Source organism: Saccoglossus kowalevskii, chromosome 7 (assembly GCF_978046115.1).
Source record: "Saccoglossus kowalevskii chromosome 7, keSacKowa6.1, whole genome shotgun sequence".
Taxonomy (NCBI): Eukaryota; Metazoa; Hemichordata; class Enteropneusta; family Harrimaniidae; genus Saccoglossus; species Saccoglossus kowalevskii.
Window position 1 is genome coordinate 31,540,029 of NC_140647.1, and position 22,261 is coordinate 31,562,289.

Consider the following 22,261-nt stretch of genomic DNA (forward strand, 5'->3'; position numbering starts at 1 on the left):
CCGATTCTTGGATTGATCGTACCAGCCATATTGCACAGCGCTTGCAGCGTAAAAGAGTTATTTCCGTTTTTCATTATACTGTTGTTTATTGAATGATTGAAGCCCAGAATAATTTGTGTAGTGCTTTGCGCTCGGTGGTATAATTATTGACAATATTGAGGACAGTTACCTCTGTTGTCAAGGAAATTAATTACTGCTATCAGAGAATTATACAATTCGCTGAATAAATTGAGTTAATCCTGATTTATTAAATTGTTCATGTGATGAATTTGGATGACGTCATATCCAATCGTGATACTGAATATTTTAAATAGGACTGGTGTATATACGTAGGAGTATTTAGTATTCAGGACAATACAATGTAGTTGTTATTCGGGTGAACCTAATCCAATTCAAAACTGTGGATAAACTGTCCGACTTAGGCCCCAGCTCGGAATTTTGCACCCAAAGATGCTAAACAATCGGCCACCTAAGGGGTCCAATGGTCTTATCTCTCGTTGTATTTTTTCAGTGAGACAACTCTAGTCGAGAAAGTATGTACAAACTTATCCAGACAAAAAAATTTATATTTGAGAAGTCAAGATGTTGAATGCAGACGATGACAAGAAACCCTCACACTTATCTTTGGAGAGTAGGTATTTTTTCATATTTCTCATTTTGTGTAAAAGTGTTTGGATCACCACAGCGCCGAGGCCGCCATCTTGGTGGTTGTTGTATAATTTTGAGCTAACTATAATTTTTGACCAATTATTGCCATATGTGATTACTAATAAACTCTTATTGTTTTAGTGTCTGATTGGAGCAAATTATTATGATGGTGGTAAAACTAAACGATATGCAAGGGACGAACAGAGTATGAGTTGTCCAAGAAGGACTAACGTAGCAGCATCTAATGGCTATGAGGATGATTCAGGGACAGTTCTTTTAAATTTTAATGTTTATGGATAAAAAAAATATAGGAGACTGCTGAGGTGGTTGAAACAATCGTCCCGCACTCTAGACATGGGCCTGGTAACACGTTAATTCCACTTCCGAAAGCTGCCGCCCCACCAGTAATTTATTGGACAGAGGACTGCGATTCTTTACAGTATTTCATTTCTTTCACCTGGTCACCTATGATAATCAAGGCATTAGAGATACAGAATGAGTGATGGCAAATTAATTCCACATCAGCACTGATCAGCTTCTTCCATAGGACCGGATCAAAGCTATTGCGCCATTGTACTGCATACAGGTGGAAACATCTCTACCAGACATTTGGTTATAAGTTAAAGGTAACCTTAAACTACTGTTGAACCCATATTTGCAATGTTGATCAGCAAGGCAGATTGCTTGACTTTAGGAAGCAGCATGGTGTTACATAAATTGTTGGATACCCAAATCAGGAAATTAGGCGATAATACATGTATAGGCTGAAGACAGTGCCCTACATGATGGATGTCATGGGTGTGAACTATTCAAACTTAGCCAGCGCTGCTGCAGTTTCTGACTTAAAAGCTACACTTAATAGGGCAATACAGAGCCGCTGTTTAGACATGTTTTCTATATAGAAAACTAAGGTTTCAGTTCAAAAATTCTCATTTGACAGTCTCAGTTCACAGTTTGCGTTTTTCCAGTAGGCTCTTTTATCTGGAGATATTACCCTAGCAAATGTTTACTGTTGTAAAAAATATTTTCCCAGCTTACCAGTTACTCTCAGTTAATATGTTAGAAATATGTGTTATAGTACTAATTAGTTTATACATTTACGTTTCAACCCCATTCATTCCATTTCCAACTATTTCAGTCGAATTCAAGGAAGTGTACTTGTCATGTTATACTCAGAGAGTTAATTCTTTAGCCGATCGTCTATGTCCCAGTTTGGTGATTTTATTGACAGTCACTGGAGGTCTTAATCTCTGGCAGATCGCCCACCACAATAGTCTCTTTTGTACTCAATTTTACATAGAGAAGTCATATTTACCCTTCTCTTGCCCGCCTCCCATCGTAACAATATAGCATAGATTTCTCAGTAATTCAAATAAACAAAGCAGGTAGATAGATAGAGGATCCTGTACTCACCTTATACAACCGATTTCAGTGACACCTGGGGGTGTTAAATTTTAGACTAGGGTATATTGTCACAGTGTAAGGCCTGCTTATCGCAATTGAGAGGGCCACCCACAGAACACACACTGAACAGAGGGTTTTTTCACTGCTAGAATGGGGTAGACAAGACAATAGTACTGGAAATGAAATACACATACACCACAATATCGAGTTAAAGCTCCTGGCTTTAATACCTCTCAAAACAATTACAAGAAATAAAGCACAGAAAAATACAATGAATAAAGTCACTAAAATAGGGGTTTGCTTAGGGAAGTGTGCATTGGTGATAACTCACAGTTCCAGGATGTATTTATGGACGACAGTCAATGGCTTCTGCAACTGCACAACAACGAAGAAATACAGGAGTCTTGCTTGCAGAGGAACGCTGGTATTCTGGAGGGCATCACCGAAAGCAGGAGATCGCAGAGCAGTTCATACAAGTCTCACAGAATGATGGTTGTAGCCTGTAACACTTGTCAAACAATATCGTAGCAGAACACACTTGAAAGCAAGTTGGAGTGACGGATACCAAGTTGAAATGATCGACCCAAACTGTCCTGAGTCTGTCCAATTTATAGGCAGTGACACCACCTGGGTTTCCACATGAGCCAATCAGAATTAATCTTGCTAGCAGCTGTGTCACGTAGGCAACTCAGTAGATCATAAACATCCTTTGTTATGTAAATTATAAGCACACCTGGTAGGACCCACTGTCCTTCCAGAGTGGAAAACAAGTGTGATCTGACAATCACCTTTATGACAGTTATCACAGTGCACACCGTTTCTTCCCATGATTCCATGTACACTTTGCATGGCAGGGTTTGAGGTAATATGACAAAAACGTAAAATAAAGGATGCTGACATATATCTTTGCCAATTAGTCTACTGAGTTTAATCCAATGCTTGAAAATCTTAACATTTGTTGGGCATTTGTTCTCATGAGTGGTTTTCTCGGTCACCTTGATCATTTATTTATATAACATGCAGAGCCTAAGCTCCTTACAAGAAATATTTAAGCATTTCGATCAATCATGTGGTTTGGATGTGTTGCAAAACATGTTGGCCATTTGTTTTTATTAGTGGTTTAATAGATTTACATGAATATTTTATGAATGCTTTAATTAATTTGATATTTTTCATGAAGCATGTACAGCCAAAGCATTTTACAGGAGAAATAGAAGAATTTTGATCAGACATGTGGTTTGACTACTATTTGTTTTTCAAGCACGATTTAACTATTCATCCTTTCATTTTGCAAGTAACAACATTTTTATTTATTGACTAGTTATATGCAATGGTGGTCATTTGAATATCTTGTAAAAGCTTGCCTTTTTTGTTTCTCATGAGTTCTCTTACCAATCGGCGTGATATTTTGTAGCATGAATGAAGGTCAAACCTTTTTACCAGGAAACATATATTTTTCTGTTAAATTGTTTGGTCGCCATATTTGATTTCTGGCAAATTGGCTCCAAGCTTATCTCCATTTGTGAAACATGAAGGATTAAACTGTAAATCACGTACATACATACTGCTGACATCCTGGTGTCTGGCTGGCTGGCTGGTAAGAAGGAGGTCATGTGCGATTATTTCAAGTGTGTGTTCCTTTGGCTAGAACCTCGTATTTCCACATTGTGACAGCTATCTGCCAAACGAGTTGAATATTTTTGGCCAGAACTCCTTATGAGAAAATCAATAACTTGCATCTGTCACCTGGATGTGTGTATACTGGCTTACATTGGAAAAGGGGAAATTTAATTTCTTAAACTTAAATGTAATCCGTCCACAGACTGTGTCTGGTCATACAATGCCTCACTTTTCATCGGATCCGCTGATGCCGCTTGTGGCTTTAATTGCTGTTCTATCTTCTTCCGCTTTTTTTTCCGAATTTATATAAAGATTAAATAACATATAACTGTTAGTCCTCTCAACACATTTGACATGATAGTATGCCTTCTAGCCCAAAAGGAACTGAACGTGATGATGTGAAGTAAGATAAAACCTCGCTAAGTAGATATGTCTACAAGATCAGTCATACTGTCGAATTTCTTCTTATAGATCTAACAAATAAATGTGTTAAGATTGCTAGAATAAGTAAGCTAAGCCTTGTTTCTTTCTTTCTTGATGATTGCCAGCGAAAAGCTGTTTTGAAAGTGTATGACGGTACATAAATTATCCTGAAATGTTAACCCGAGCACAAACCTTCCCTTTTGAACAGTGTTTCTTTTCTTTGTCCTTACATCGTCTATGCATTTCGACTTTCAAAACTACTGGTGGACCCACGCGATTATTTTGAAAAGCCAATAACAGTTTCAACCATGTCTAACCCGCTGCGTAATCTGCAGTCCAGTTTGCGAAATAATTTCAGACCCGTATAATTTAGAGACAACTTGAGGATTCCACATTAGTATAACATGCTTAACATGCACGATCGTGCCTAGGTTCCCCGGTTTTCATATTGCATTGTAGTGTATTTCAATGAAATTCTCTTTAAAACATAAACTGTCATAATTAAGTGGTCACGTGCTTGTATTGTCACTGCACGTCAGATTGTACAACGAAATTATTTCAAAGTATTATTTCAGTAGCACTTTTCGTATATTTCCGTTTCCAGTCACATATCATCTGAACTACGGCATCACCCTAAAGAGTGGCAAGTCTGTTATTAAACGACGCAAACTAATTGTGTGTTTGATGGCAAGAAAATAGTATTACAACTACAATGCACGTAGGAATCACGTTAAACTCTCGCAGTTTCGTAAAGGGTCATAGTCGAACTGTGGATATCACATGTCAATGCATTTCCTTCTGTGACCCAAACTATGGCAACTAAGAAAACCATGTGATAAATAAAGAAAAAAAACGGAAAAATTTCCTTTGCTTGAAATATCAACCCAGTTTTCGTAAAGTCTTATTTTAGCCATTTCAATCCATTTGTAGTCTTAATTGAGTCAGTCTACTTGTGCACAGATTAAATTACATCTGTTAAACATCAAAGTTATGTGTTACTAGGAACAGGGGTGACACATAATAATATTAATGTAATAGGTAAGTGTTCACCACTGATATCACTTAGAATTTGCAGCTTTATCGGAATTGGTTTAGCCTACATTTCCATTCACAGTGACTGTAAAGATAAGTTTGAGCTAGTTGAGATCATCCTCGGCTTATTTCGGATGAAATCGTATCGTATTGTTTCGGTGTTCCAGTGGTTTCGTGTTCGTTTCGATGATGTGACATTGGCAAGCGCAACTGCAGCAATCACGTTGTATTATCAATCACCGTTATCCTTATAGGAGAGACAATTAATCATTAGATGTTGTTAATCACTAATACGTCATATGTCAAACTCAAAAGAATGTATTCGTTATTCCATTGCTGAGCAACACGTAAAATAAGTGTAAACATACAGTAACTAGTGCACATCGTGACAAGACAAATAATTAATTATGTATTGGATAAATGGGCTTGACAATGGACCTCACTACAGTGATTAAAGACAGTTTACTTTATTAAAAATTGTGGATTTGATAAAAAATACGTATGTGTATGCGTTCTTTACGTTGTATTACTCAGTGTATGACAAATGTTTTTGATCGCAAATGAATTTTTGATTCTATCATCGGTTGAACAGTTGAAATAGCAATATTTCAGAATTTGCATCAAAGCAACTCAGCATGGGTAAACAACAATGACAATCGTATATTTTATTTGTACTGACGACATCAACATATAATGTCAAATTTGCACTTAGAACATACATATACAATTCAATATTGACTGTATGTTCTATTCTGCCATTGGGTTTTATTCTATAACTTACAATACAACATCTAACAACCTACTATTATGATTAACCGCCACTAACCAAGCTGATCCAAAAGTGCATACTGCTGAGAGCGTTCTAATTTTTAGAGTTAACCTAAATTGGTTTCCGTAGGCTAGTGGAAATTAAATTAGTTTTTCCATAAAGGCACAACATGTACATCTCATAATGGAAAGTGCATTTATTTTATTGAGCAATTATAGTGTATATAACCACTCCGCTGTCGTATTTTTTTCAATTAGCCCTGAATATGCATGTTATATATCATTCTCAAATTCATCAGACTATATTATTGTGCCAATCTATTTTTCTTACGCGTCGTGAAAGGCAATGTATCCAATCATATTGTCCAAGAAGTAAATTGCGCAACCCAAGCAATAGACATTATCAGGTGAGAACGATGTCAAACGCACTAGCAACCCTTAAACTATAAATCTGTCATGGGTGCATTTTAAATTACAAGCCTTGTTGACATATGAATTGAACAGCTTGACGACAAGCGATGTCATACGGCTCGGATGCGATCGCAATCAAGTGCAGTACGCGAGCGTCGGTCCGAGTCACGCACGTTGTACATGTTCATAAACATAGTATTTACCCTACCGTGTATTCGGTGTGTAATTATTTAATTGATTGCTTTTATATGGCTAATTATCGACATAAACAACCGTAACCTTTGACACGGTGTTATAATATCTATGACAGTCTATATATTATATATTTGCGAATATGATGATGAAGATCGTGTGATTCGTAGTGAACGGCATTTAGCGTGCTGAAGCGTTTATGGGCGAAATGTCGCGGCGGTAATACCCGTATAGCTTACACATTTAGTGGTGCAACGTAATACTGGGCACACTGTAATTTGCAGTCGTATGGATATGTGACGCAAATAGCAATGCAGTTTAATACGGGTACACTGAAATAAATAGTATAATAAATGTGATATGAACACCGTGTAATTAGTCTGATAGTTGTGCAGTCAATACAGTCTGTGAAACGGGACTTTGACAAAAACATTGAAGAAAAGGTTTCCAGTACCTGATAGTCTTCAATTGAAGATCCAATATGTCTGATGTAACTGTTTCATAGGTTTTAAATATAAACAAGTTAAATTGAATTACGAATTGAAAAACACACATGCAACTTTCATTTGAAAATCTGTCATATATAATCGAAACCTATTGTGTATAGTTGTATTGTCGGCAAATTTACTGAAAGCTTTTTCAATTTTGAGTAAATTGTCTACAAAATAAATCTGAAAATTTAGTCGTTTGCGAGTTATACTGATCGAAACCTGGCGCATTACATCGTTTATCGACTAAACGATTTCCTCTCCCCACTTAAGTAAATCCAATCAAGGAATTGCTGCTCGAATTCTGTTTTAGGAGCATACTAAACACAACTGACCTAGGAAGTACGTAATGTTAGATTTTCGACATTCTCTGGGACGCTGTAGTAACATGAGTAAAAATGTCGTCCTACAATTTCTGAATATCCATTAATGGAACAACTCACGAGTCTGATGTGCATCTCAAACTAATCCTAATAGGAAATGCTTTACATCGAATATTTATTTTGTAATATATTTCATATTCGATTATCAAAGGAAAAATCCTGCGTGCGATTCGGTGTCTAGATGACACCTTTGTTGAAAACTCAATCACAAGCGAAGCTACGGAACTGCTCGGTAAAGTTCGGCAAGGGAGATATATTGCGAATACAGTAGTTGTTGATTTCATTACAGTACACATTTATTACTTAACATGTCATAGGTTTCAAACACAATGTTGCCGACAATACAAGTCGATACGTGTATTCTATGATATAGTGTAATATTGGGTACTAATTAGTGTAATTTAGCGGTGAGGAGTATCTGTGTGTGTTATATTCATATGATACATTCAGTGAACAATACAGTGTAATACGAATATGATACATTGCACAAAATTGGATGTATGCGGGGCAATACGTAGTGTCGAATGATATAAGTTGTATGCACGATCAAATATGAAGATATTAGACTAATCCGCAATGTGTTACTAACAGGTATATTTCGTGATGCTGCGGGGTGATCAATGAACGTAATGAACGCTTGAACACAAAACATGAAATTCGACCACATCATGTCATCTAATGATATCATATATTATGGAAAATATGTAATACATGTATCACATGACTCAACCAACCATTAAGACAGACAATGCCCCCATCGATCGTGTTTGATGTTCGGTTAAGTTACGTGTGCGCATGAATAGTTTTTGACATTTAGCAGTTTCCCACATTTACTCTCTCTACTGCCGACGGAGAAGGATGTTTTCAACGATTCTCTGATTGGCTGTGTTGAGTAAGGCTCTAATCGGGCGTCAAATTAGCCACTGTAAGGTTAATTACACTGCGCACTCAGAGTCTCACAAGCCCATCATTTCCATATTACGGTGTACGATCAGCTAAACGTGGCGAGACGGTCTTGTCCTTTAATAATGGAGCAATGCTCTCGCTTATCTCGCTGGTTGCAACTCTTCGTAGGTACGTATCTTTTCCAAGCTTGTCAGATCTGGAATTATATCGCTATATACTCGGTTGTCAGACTGTTCCCTGGAGACGTGCTTTTCGTTTCTACTTAATTGTCCACGGCCTGCTGATTTAGTTTGATTTATAACTTTGCTCCGTCTGCAAGGCGAATAGGAAACCTCTCATTATAGCTGTTCTCAACGACGCACAGTGGTTTCTCATAAAAAAAGAGTTCATACTGATTTTAAATTTAGACAAGAACGGTTAGTCGGATTCATGGGTTGCAGATATTATCAGACGTAGTTTTATTAATTTATTTGTTTTCACCAATTCTGAAATGTTATTATACTATGACGTAATCATGGCCACACATCTTATTATAGTACTCATATGTGCTTAAAATGAGTCTTCGGTAGTCAACATATAATAATCAATAGAAATGGTAACCTCACTTTTTTTCTGAGAAACGCAGTAGAAAACATCTGTTTCACTACCAGTTCTCTTTTTCATCACAAATTAGTCTCGTTGTAGTCTGACACAAATTTGTCGATTGGCTCCAATTAGAATTAGAGAAATTATAAGAAAAAAGTGCAGAAAATGTTGGTGAGAAATTGCTGGTGGTGAAAATGCTAAACATTAAAATATGCATATAATCTTAAAATGAATAATATTTTCCACTTAAATTATGATAATGTTTTATTGGATCGTGTGCGCAAAGGGGTCGAACTATTGATGGCACAATATCGAAGCAATTATTGTCACTGCCATATTCACTCATCTGTATTTGTAGAAGCCATGTTAATTAAAAACTACGCGCTTCTTGATAATACGCACACGAAAACTAGTATGCTCACAAAACTACACCAATCAGTGTTCACCTCGCTATATATCATTTTAAATTTTTGTCTCCTCGCTCACTAACTTTAATACCAATTTCGCGAGACAGATTTTTTCTACTATTTGAAAGTATCAACAATTTATATTCGTAATATCCGTTAATCGGTTATAATTCTAAAATATTACAGATGTGACTTTGTGTTCTCATATGTTTATATTCAAATTGACGTGTAATAAACATATTGATTTGAAAACTGCTGTGTGTAGGAGATGCGTTCGATCACTTATAGTAAACTATTTATGATTGACATCAGATATTGTCATTTATTGTCAAATCAAATCAAAAGATTAACGTGGCACACTGTGTTTATTCTTTAGAACAGCTTCTATTATTACGCTCTGTAATAACACCAATTATGAAACAAAATATTGACATTTGACATTTACTATATTTGACTTTTGAAAACGTGTAGTTATATAAAAAACAAATTGATATAAGTTCTAATTAGTGCAACAACACAATTGAGCAAGAACGGAACACTCATATTTATGCAGAATTCAAAGACATCATTTTACTCGTCAGTTACCATGGCAATTTATTTACCCTAGCGTTAATATTAAATATACATATTCACGATAACGAGTTATACTTGTGAATTGCCTCGGACGTTAATTCATATATTAAATGCCAACATTTCTCATTATTCACTGTGATGACGTCATGTGTCATATTATAAATCTCCTCGTTTTAATCCTGTGCCTATGCATGCATACTACGCCGGCCGTTATACTATTTCTGTCTGAGTACTGATTTAAATGTAACTCTATCGGGTTGTATTTTAAAGATGAATGAATGAATGAAGGAATGAATGAATGAATGAATGGAATGAATGAATGAATGAATTAATGAAGGAATGAAGGAATGAATGAATGAATGAATATTGATTTGTATCCGGTAGTTTTATTGTTTCTCTCTTCCATGCGCTCTATGACATCAGTACATGTGTCTCATATCCAAAATAGTATATATTCCTGCCTGCCTAGGTAATAATGATGAACGATTTACCTCGTCTTATCCGATGTACGTGTATTCTGCCTGAAGTTATTGTCATTATCGGTGTTTCAGAGGATGCATGTATATATATATATACAGGTACTGCATTCTGTGGAAGCTCTCCTTGAATTCATGTTTGCCGTGCTCTTCATCGTCGTCGGATTTAAATCACCCAATAATCCACGAGCGTGTTGTAGACTGCAGCTTATGCAACGTCAATTTCATTGAAATAAAGCAATAGATAGGCTGTGTGTACAATAGTGGACTGCTAATTAGAGCGAAATCCCGAGGCAATTCTTTAACTATTTTGATTTGATTTGCTGCGTGATCTAACATGTTGAATGAAGTAGAGTCACTGTCTCGAGACAGTGGCGTGGGAATCAATCTCTTAGGGCATGGCCACGTGATGATGTGAAATTCGAGCTGTACTATCGGCGAGCTTAAATTACAGTTCATGTCACATACACAGTCAAACCAAATCAACCAAACACCATGACCTGAATCAGCACGCATAAATAGTGGCATTCAAATACGTAACTGTTAGAACAGAATTAATATCTTGTGGGGAATCATATATTTCAAGTGAATGCAATATACCGTGTCCTCATATAATCCACCCGAGCCAATTACGTATTCCACTCACCACGGAAATTAAACACGATTGTTATGAGTTGGGATATCGATGTTAATACTTCCGTAAAAGTAGGGCAATAAATGGAAATGTTGTTACGTCTAAAATGAGAATAGTCACGATTCCAACGCGCATGTACACTCTAAGCACAAGGACTGCTAGTAAATGCATAAATAGTTGAGAAACTTTTAATATTAATTTTAGAATTATTTAACTGGATGTTTTTTTTTGGTATTATTCCTTGTGTAATGAGAGCCGACAACGTAGACAATATCGCCGATCATACATAGCGTATGTATTGATGACGATCGGAATCGACAGAAGCAGATTGATTTATACACATCAGACTCGGTGATATAATGTGTCATATTGTGTATATGTTCACAGTTTAATCGATTCAGGTGTCGTTCACAGTGTGGCATTCACTTAATTCAAGGTCGTTCATAAAGCTTAAGATCCCCCGTAATAATCGGTATATGATGCGTTCTACTGATGGTTTTGATAAGGTATGGTGGTACCGATTACGTTTGTATTTCAGTCACGTAACAAACCAATATTTCCGCTGTCCCTTTGAAATCCCTGCGATCTATTCGTTATGGGACTGGGCACATACCGGCATGAGATGGGGGTGAATTTGTACCGTCTACAAACCACGGCCATTACCATATACGATATTGTTTTGTGAAGTTCAATGAACGATTAAATCAACTATTGACCATTCATGTTTCGACCATTCATGTAACCATAGCAACACACGATCTTTAGTAAGACCATGAAAAGTGTCACATCTGCTAAATGCTAAATATAGTGAGGTGAACAAATACGATGAATTTGTTTGCAAGCTTACTCGGCAGTCACGATGTGCATGCACCGCCAGTCAGATCGCGGTGGACTTCCATTTCAATACACATAACATAAATACAACATAGTTACTGTATTTGAGTACCCTTACTGGTTTTTAACTGTTTTATTTACAACCGAAAAGATATGATCTGAGCGAGAGTTTTTTCTTACTGGGAAACCATGACAACTGAAAAATTACAATTCGCAAATACCCGATAACTTATCACGTGTTTTATGCACGCAGCAAATGACAATCACGTAACGCGAGACATATGGCATTTTCTTTATTTTTTCAGTATTTTACAGTCTACAACATATTTTATGTCTCCAATGTCATGTGTGCGAGTCATTTATGGGCGCCGACAATCCTGATTGCGAATCTGAAGCTACCATGGGCAATTCACGAACTTGTGAGGCAGTAAAAAACCGATATTGTACAGTAAGTCAACGAATTCTTTTAAGTCTTCAATGAGGTATATTTTGTGTTGTTACATAAACATATATATTTATTTAAATTGCAGCGACTAGCACGCTCTAAACATAAACAAATTAGTGAATGTATTCAGACTGACATCACTGTCATAAAAATGAATTAAATACGTTATAAATTATAGATTGTATAATAATCACTCAAAAAGGGGGTGGGGTCCTCGACGATCGGCAATGAACAAAGTATCGTGTAATATGATGTAGATAGCGTAAATGTAGCGAGTAGACGCATACTCGATTCATTTATTTCGATCGTGACGAAATTTAAATTCTTAGAAATTGCATTTTTCGTCAGCTAGAAAAACTTGTTGGACTGCGCTGACATCGCCCATTATCCCAGTTCGCCAAATTCTCCTGCCATATTTCAAGAATTCATAAAAAAATCGGTAAAACGTGTTTTGTTCAACAACATCGCTAGCGATTCCATTTAAAAATTATAATCGAATGATGTGATGATAAGAGGTCGTAAGATCGAACTATCTCGAAATGAAGCTGTGATTGTTGTGAGACGCTGCCCGACTGATTGGATTAAAAATAACTGTTATTTCCTTGCTATATACATGGTAGTAAAAGGATTCACGTACACTGTGCAGCCGCATAGATCTAGTCACAAGTTCTACGCGCGTGGCCCCTTTCCCACAAATCAACCAATAGCACCGAGTTTATTCATATTCATGTGAAATTTGTTTTCAAAACACGTGATATCCTGTAATCTGTTTATATTCAAATAATAACACATGCTTGTGAGGGCAATATCACGATCTGTTGCCTGGACAAGGGATGGTGGTAATTATTCTACATTTAAAAAATATCCTAAACATCAAAACAGAGTATCTTACTTAATATCCATTCTGGTACGTTCGCTGTCTATTTCGGATGGCTAGAGTTCTTTCAAAACCTTGAAAGCAGCAACAGCGACCGGGGCAGCACCAGTGCAGCGAACGACAATTTGTTATGCGCAGTATCGTTGCGCAATGGTTTCAGTGACGTCATCCATGTGATATACTCGTGTATTACCCACATAGCTGGCAGTATACCATGTAATATCCATTTTTACCTTGCCCGTACCATCACAGATGGAAAGGAAATGTATATTAAGGGGAAATGTCTGTCGTTGTTGTCGTCGTCGTTAATAATTGCTGTCGTCGTCGTTAATAATTGTTATTGTGTGCATAATAACTTGTAATAATAGTGTTGGTATATATACAAATGTGTGTATTGAATCAATGAGACACAAATATCTGTTGCACAATAATTATCATCGAGATCTCGCTGAGAGCGAGAAAGGCATGGGACTTGTACCGTACATTGTTGCGTCTAGTGTTCCAAATAGTATAGTTACATAACTTTGAACTGTGGACTCTATGACGGCAAAAAAAACATTAATTTGGGGCAAAAATAAGTCGCGTGCCTCGCTTTGCTCTCGACCAGGTCTCAAATGGCATTTACATATATGGGCCATTAAATACCATGGTAACTGTTTCTTGATCACAATTTTCAGATTTCCGTATCTCTCGTTGTGAATCAGATTGCTTCTGTTGTACGAACATGTGATGACACCTGTGAGCGTGACGACACGTCATGTTTAAATAATGAATACGGTACGTGTATCACTTGCTGTCAGAAGGACAACTGTAACAACGCCGCCGTGGCAAACCTGCTGAGACTACTATCTGTTTCACCCACATCACAGAATAGCATATCAGAACTATCTACTACAAGCACAGAAAGTATCAACGGTTCTTCAAACATAGCCGCGTCAAGTTCGGACGGATTCAGTAATAGAGTTCTATTATCTTTATACATGATACCATTTTTTATTTTGTATAGTGACCTTAAGTAAATACTATTAGCTATATATAAATGGTTGCACTACACAATTCTTTAAATATGCTCAACGCCACCCGCACACACACAATTGTTCTGGTGTGTGTGTTTTACAAAGGATTTCTGCATTTAATACTATATGTAAAATTTAAATAAACTTCAAAAGAAGACTGTGCTTTTTTTCGAAACGTGTATTGTAGTATATTTAACGTCACATAAAGTGTATCATAAGATATACCACTTTATAATATACTTTCATGGTATATACAGATATATCACTAACGACTATAGTAGCTTGTGCTGATTATTCCTTTATATACAATAAGATATCTGTGATTTCTAACAACTAAAATATTGCTCAATTCATTTGTATCTACTTATATTTTACATTATGTATATATGTATAACTTTCATGAGTGATTGATATTTGTTCTTTTTTGTTTTGCGCACTTTCAGCGGGTCGGATATATTACGGATAGCTGACATGTAAACTTACTTGATGTGTTTGTATGACAAAACATCACTGTACATTGCGAATTACTTGTGTTTTAATACGCACGTTTCGAACTGAATGTTATTTCACATGGCACTACAATGCAAACACTTACCAATACAATGCAGCTGCATGTCACTTACTTGATATCATAGGTCATATCTTATACTTTCTCACAACAACGTGGCGCAATTACATTTTACAAACGGACTAAGGAATAAATCCCACGAATGTTGCAAATACAAGCATAACTAAAAAAAAAAACGTGTGGAATAATGATACGTGATATATTCATTTCCACTCGAGTAGTGTTCTTGTATAAGCCTGGCATTTATTATGTAGTTGTTTTCAACCAGGGGTTTAGAAAATGTATTGAATAAAAGTTGCGTCCTTAGTACTAATATTCCAATTTGTATTCAATATTGCAACGGCAGTGTTGCCATGCAACATCGTATTGCACGGAAGCGACCGAGATACGCCGATTTCTTGTTAAATTATACTAATTGGATCACTAACATATTGAGTGCTTTGTAAACGAATTGTATATCGACCATACTGATTGTGACAGTGGAGATGAAAGCAAACTGAGGACGACAGATCAGTAATTACTCTTAGAATACCGAAGCGAGAAGACGGAAACCAAGTTGGTTAGTGACATCATGTCCCACGTATGACCGCCGCCAATATATCACCTTATATATAGTTAATTTTAGAATATGTCATTTTGTATCACGCAACATACATCGGGGCCTTTTGAAACAAATCAGTGTGGCAAAATCTCGAAGCTCATGATATTTTGGAACAATTACAGTTATCTAGAAAAGAATACCAGAATAAGCAAGCTCTGTGAATAGAATTTTAGCGCAAATGAATTGGTTTTTGTAATGGCTGACTTTAAATAGCTACATATACTAGAGTAGGTAGATTCAGCGTGGTGAACATCGACATTACTGTCGATTTTGTTTACATTCTTGTCTATGACGAAAATGATAAATAAATAAATGATACCTAAACCATCGAGAAATTGAAATGTAAACGCGTTAATGCAGTAATGACATTCACTTGACTTGTTTTCATAGCGGTAGGGGCATCGTATGGATCGAAACGGACATACTATAGTATAATGGCATTCACATCCAAAATGAGCGGGGAGATATTTACGGAAATCTGCTGAATGCTACAGTCTACGTACATCTCGTGTTACGGTATAATATCCAGATCTGATAGTCAGATACAAACAATATAATAATGTCAAACGTTGTGAAGATTAAATACATAAATACTGGCGCCATGGTTTCGATTTACATAAATACAAGACAATTAACAGCAAGAGGTAAAATTGCAAACATACATAATGGTGATACCTGAAGTGACGTCATTCATTTGAATGTACTCTTCGTCAATATACTAGTACATCCCACACGTAGTACTTACGACGAAGTCAAGTACTAGTAATTCTACACTATTCATTACAGGTCACTTGAAGGGGAAATAGAATTTACGAATTCTTGATTGACAATAAAATTGCAGCAAACAAAATACAGTTTAGGTGCAACAGCGTGATTATTTGCTATGTTCTTGGACTATGAAAAGGACACGGCATTCATAATGTTTGTCTAAGGTTGACGTCATATAAAGTAATTCATATGAAGTGCATACAATTAGAACATGGCGCTAAACAACAAAACACAAAGAAAGCATTTATCAAGTTGCGTATCACGCTCGTGTCCATACGCCGCGTTATTTTGTCCTTGGTTGTATTAAAATTGAGTTGCGTATACAATACAACACCTCGAATTATTATAATCATCATGTGACATAAGGAGACAGCAGGAAAGCGCTGTCTAAGCGGACGTCACTGGACACTATTTTTTCTTACAGATAGAAAATTTACAGGAACAACCTGTCATAAGATCGTGTGGACAAAAATAGTTATCCGTCTCCTTCCACGCTACTCCACTAACCACCAACGAACTTATCACGATTATAATTGTGCCGATTATTTCCCATGCATTTGTTCCCTGATAGCCTAGGACCACAACTCGATAGAAGTAATTGCCCACAATGACAATATTGGTTAATAGTACAACTCTTCCTGCTGTTTCCAATTGAAGTGCTCGATTGAATGACCATATATAAATTAGATAAAATAACACCATGGCGAAAATATATCCAAACACTGCCGGTGACTCCAATAAAGTTTCGGCAACAGATGAGAAATTGCTAAGATAGACTGCCGGTATTGCCAAAATTATCCCCACTAAGGCGTTTATAAACATTATAAACCCCACGTGTAGATCCTTCGACATGATACGTGTGGATGCCGCGCCTGTCGGGAGAAAGATCGCACCACTCAATGCAGCAAGAACATACCCTAATATCTGCACGCCATTTGGATGTAGATAATTTTCTGTATCGCCGTATAAGAAGTCCCTGGAGCAGGTAAGCACGACGCCGACGATGTTCAACCCGATGCCCACGATATCACACACCGTACATCGGTCCTTTAGGCACAGTACAGAGATACAAGTGGTAAGAAGCGGAAAGAGAGAAAATGTTATTGCTGAACAGTTCGTGAATCCAACAAGTAACGCTGCGAGAAAGTATGAAAGTCTGCCAAAATTTTCAGTTACGGCCTTCAACAGATTCAGCAGTACATCGCGTTTGTTGACGCCAAGGATGTTGACCCGGTAACACAGTAAGTGAAAGCTGGATATGATGAGAACGCCTACAAGCTTCACAAAGAGGGTCTGTGAAGCGCTTAGTCCATTCTCCATGCAAAGAGCAGCGCACAAATTAGATATTGACAGCACTATTCCAGAAATCGTGGCAAGGGCTGCACCAGATATGAACGCCCAGACTTCTTCTGAACGAGCAGGAGGACAGTATTCTGGCGGTTGTTTGCCACTTACAGTTTCATCCCCAATATTCATAGTCGGGAAGACCCATCGATAGTCTTCGAGCTCCCCAACAACGAAGGATCCTTCATCGTCGTTTTCGGAACTCAACTTTTCTTCCGATATTGCGTCTCCATTTGACAAAGCCATATTTGATTCTGCCATTGATTCTGTCATCAGAGTTAGATCATCGACCGAAGTGTAATAAGAACATGTATGATTCATAACTGAGAATAGATATGTTTCATAAATATATCAAATAATACCCGCATTTAAAATATAATTGGAGACCCCTGACCCTACGTTCAAAAGGGATTGTATTTTTGCAGGCACTTATGTTTGGATTTAATATTTCATTGTCCCAAAGGGCAGAGGTCCTTAAACAGCACGTGTTTGAACGTCGTGAAAATAACGTATAATTCTACACGCGATGTGCACTACCTCGCTATGAGTCCAACGGTAGGATAATCGACACGTGAATGATTTTCCACTATAGGTTAAAGGGCGGTGGTCGACGTGCCGCGTTCTGTTCGATATGGGACTCACAGCAACGTTTAAAAAATAAATTATAATTATAAATTATTTGTTTATATGAAATTCGAACACGTGCTGCGTGACGACCATTGCCCTTTAATCTGTATCTAACTCAACCCTCATTGACCCCAAACATATAAAAATCACCGATGTTCGTATTTACTGTATATTCTCCAAAAACACCTAACTGCAAAACAAGATTGAACGTTCATGATTTCTGAGTTTGACAGCGATTTCAGTAGAGGGCGCCGGAGTCAATAAAAATCTCCTTTTCCTATGTATAAACATAAAAACGTATGTGGTTATATTCCGGTACACCATTTCATTACTTATCATTAAATAACTGATATATCCATGTCGTCTTTTTCCGTGAGCGAAAGTGACGCTCGTCATGTTCGCCAACACTGCACTGGAACTATAATTTGAGCTGTATTATTCATGAAGTAAATGTCACGTTACAATTTTGCATATAAGCAACGTAACCGTCACGCATGACCGCTGTAAGTCTCGACAACAATTATACCGTATACGTTAGATTCAGGTCATATTTTCGCAATCTAAAACTGATCCGTGAAACTGGTACTAGCAGCAGAAAATTTCAATCGATTATATATAAAACACATATCTTCCCCAATTTACACGAATTTATGACGAAATGTTACCTTTTCTAATCATCGTGATATCAGCCTTCAAGTCATGTCAACCTGCGCATGCGTGATGTGCCATTAATCGGGGGGGTGGGACTGCGAATTTTGTACGCTTTAGGGCATTCCACGCCTGCGCAGATAAACTGATAAATATGTGCATGTTTTGTCCTCCCCTAAGGCTTAGTATAGTGTAGGCGTTTCGACCAGGAACAAATATTAGAGATTAGGTGGTCGGAGCGTGGATGATTAAATTTAATGATATGTGCGAGCACTCAAGTATATTACCGAGCTGTTTCAATTCTATAATATTATTTTGAGCAAGAATAAGGTCATGTACCGGGATATGTATTGACCTCAGCAACCAACAACACGAATAGGTCGTCAGGTCATGTGCATGTGACGTATATGTATAAAGCAAATAATGATTGGTACTGCATTGATAATATTTTCGGAAAACAGAGAGACGAACGCATCCGGGAAAACACGTGGTTCGACATAACAGAAAGTGCTTTCGTTCGAAAACGAATGGACGACTGAAATAACACAGAACGTTTACGAAAATGGGTCTGTTTACGTTGAATTTTAGCGATTATATTCATAAATGTAGCATGTCGGCTATTTTTGTGTACAATTATATTAAAGCCACAGTGTATATTTATTATTGCAACGAAGACTGTTTGATCGTTTCGGATGGATGGATTGGTGAATTAGAAAACATGTTTTTAACTGTAGATGCGAATCGTGCGATATAATATCATGTCTGCGAAAGATTGGCTTATGTGCACATCGTAAAATAACATTGGAATGACCTCTCGGTCTCGCGACTCTCGGTGCATTTTTGTTCCGCGATCTTTGAAAACATGATTATTTTCTCTGGTAATTAACCTGTGTATTTTAATTATTTTATTTCTGTATATCAAAGTTGCTTAAATAGCAGCCAACTCTATTAGTGTAGCAGTCGAATTGGCACCTTCAAAACTTAGCTGAACGTTTTAATACAAAAGGCTGCGTTTTACCCTGCCATTTTAACATTTGTAAACAAACATGAATGGACATGTAACGAAGTTATTATAATTTACCAGCTGCAAGTGATTTGGAATACTGATTTGCCATTCTACGATGTTTAAACTTCTGACCTTCTTATCTTGCCATAATTTCGCTCTCTGTGGCGATTTTTTTTTTCTGAATTTATTTTTGCTATGTACTCAGTACATTGTCACATTCCTAATAGATATGGGTACTTTACGGATAAAAGCTTTGTACTGCTTAAGCCAGTAGTTCCTATAAATATCCATATTTGCAAATGACTAGTTTTTATTAAAACATAAATAACATTGTCATCGAAGAAGTCGGTGACACACGTTAAATTTAACAGCAATCACAAAATAATTTCAACTGAAACATGTTCGCGCTATTTAACAGCTCTGACTTTCTTCTTGGAACTGAATGAATTTGAATGTAACGTCATGAAATATGAGTTGAAAGTTCCAAGAAGGTATAAAATACACAAAGCACTGTTTAAAAAAATCAATTTCATGGACTCTACACAGTTATTACAATTGAGATATCAATTTCCTGATTTAATATCCTGAACGGAAATGTGAAGCTCTAAATAGTAATTGAAGAAGAATCAATATAAACAACATAACTACGAACACAGTGTGACTGAAATAAATTCCATTTTAATTTTATTTGTGGTTATAAATCGCATGCAATAACATTATTTTCCGTTCTCTTGATAGTACTCTGTAACAAACTACAACAATAATAAGCCCTCTAATTTCAACTTTGTCATTGATTTATGTTTTGTCGCTGTTACATATTTTTCTCGCCAAAACATTGACGTAACATTTATTTTTGCCTCACAGGGGATAATGCTACGTAATTCGTTGAAATCGGTCACGTGGTAATAATACATAAAATAAACAGTGACATGTCATTTGACATTTCATCCAGGGCCCTCACCAAGTACGATTACAAAACAAATCAATAGATGGCGCCATCTGGAGACACAGGAAATAGCACAGGAAATATTTTATTAAAAATAAAAAACAAATGGAGAAAAATGATAGTTACGGCTATTACCTCTTTAAATATTCACATGCATATTTGATCACGTGAAAGCCGCTTGTTTCAACTCTCAGCATTGTCAGCTGGCCGCAGTTGTGAAGTCGTAATACTGTTATTGTTATTGTTGCCGACAAAAACAGAACACGCATAAATTAATATTCGAAAAAATGTAATGATACTGATTGCCTGATTTCACACACGCTAATCTAGTGCAATGTAGACATGAGAGTTTGACTGCGGCAATAATCTAAACTAATCTAATCTAATCTAATCTTAAGTTACACTCACAGAATTAATTTCATTTATGATAAGTTTTCGCTACAGTATTATGGTGATGGTCACTCTATGATCGGAGTCATAAATCACGTTGTCATATAGCTCAAGTAACATGAGGTGTGGTGATGAAGGTATCTGTACCCCAGGCATCGAAAGTAAAGTTGTATTGTGATTTCCTGTCTCTGATGATCATTACCATGTTCAAGGCAGTATGTCGTCCCAAGCTCACAAGCTTGAAGATTTTAGAGGAACATCTGTCAAAAATCTAGAATTTGGTAGAATTTATGCAATATGTAGAAAAGGTTTGCAAAGCTATGTCTCGCGAACATTTTGTCACCAAACTGTCAGAACATCTCCAGGGATCTCTTAGACCGGTATGGCAGTAGCAAGGTGTAAGTATCAAGATTTTAGCTTTGACAAATATAGGTACAATACTCAGCTGAATCAAAAGAGCATCAGTGAGAGTAAAGAAGTACTCTTCTAAACATTCTTACACAAACAACCATAAATTTAGATAACACATAACAAATTGTTCAGCATGGTTACAGATTAGTTTTGCTGTGAGATGGAACCTCTGTTTTCTGACAATATTCAAAAGACCATTATGTGTCGTGATCTGCAACCAAAACTAAATCAATGTACCCACAATAGATTTACATGTCAATAGCATATCAAGACACTATAAGGGCATCCATTAGCAAAGCACAGGCATAGAGGCAACACAATTACCATGATTTTGCATCTGATTAACAATTTTATAAGGTTGCTCACAAATTTCATGTATGAGTTTATCCGAGATATACCAAATTAAGAGGCATACATATGCTGATGGGATTCATAGATGCTATGAGAACATTTATGACCGGGCATGGAAGAGATTTTGTCATCAACATTTGAAGGGAAGTTGTTGGCAAGTTGCTATAATGGGAAACAATTTCCCATGAATATGAAAGCTTTGCACATGGTGGTCGATGAGCTACTACAATGTGTTTGACATTGTAAGTCGAACTAACTGATAAACCATGACTGTATTGCACTGTTCGCTTCACATACAGACAGTAGGGATAATGTTACCTTAATATGTGAATTATTCATGATATGGTACTACCTCATTAGAGGAGTGGAAGCTCTACTGGCAATTGTACTTCAGTACTTTATAAAAAGTTCTCGTGTAGTAAGGCACATACATAAATATTGGAACACAATAAGGAGTTATATGTTTATAGAAACAATAT

The 22,261-nt window shown here is 36.7% G+C and overlaps 1 protein-coding gene across 1 annotated transcript; it reads left to right on the top strand.

Annotated features, from left to right (window-relative positions):
• Positions 1-8,342: 8,342 nt before the first annotated feature.
• LOC146740936 (uncharacterized) lies at positions 8,343-15,005 on the top strand. Its single transcript, XM_085501742.1, has 3 exons — positions 8,343-8,443; positions 12,090-12,232; positions 13,784-15,005. The coding sequence occupies exons 1-3, from the start codon at positions 8,398-8,400 to the stop codon at positions 14,123-14,125; spliced, it is 531 nt and encodes a 176-aa protein (XP_085357868.1). The 5' UTR covers positions 8,343-8,397; the 3' UTR covers positions 14,126-15,005.
• The last annotated feature ends 7,256 nt before the right edge of the window (positions 15,006-22,261 follow it).

What these genes read in the sequence shown, in the direction of transcription:
- LOC146740936 (XM_085501742.1), top strand. Translation starts at nt 8,398, where the DNA reads ATGGAGCAATGCTCTCGCTTATCTCGCTGGTTGCAACTCTTCGTAG. An exon ending in CTGGTTGCAACTCTTCGTAG is followed by an intron (nt 8,444 to 12,089) that starts GTACGTATCTTT and finishes TTATTTTTTCAG; the next exon opens with TATTTTACAGTCTACAACAT. An exon ending in TAAAAAACCGATATTGTACA is followed by an intron (nt 12,233 to 13,783) that starts GTAAGTCAACGA and finishes CACAATTTTCAG; the next exon opens with ATTTCCGTATCTCTCGTTGT.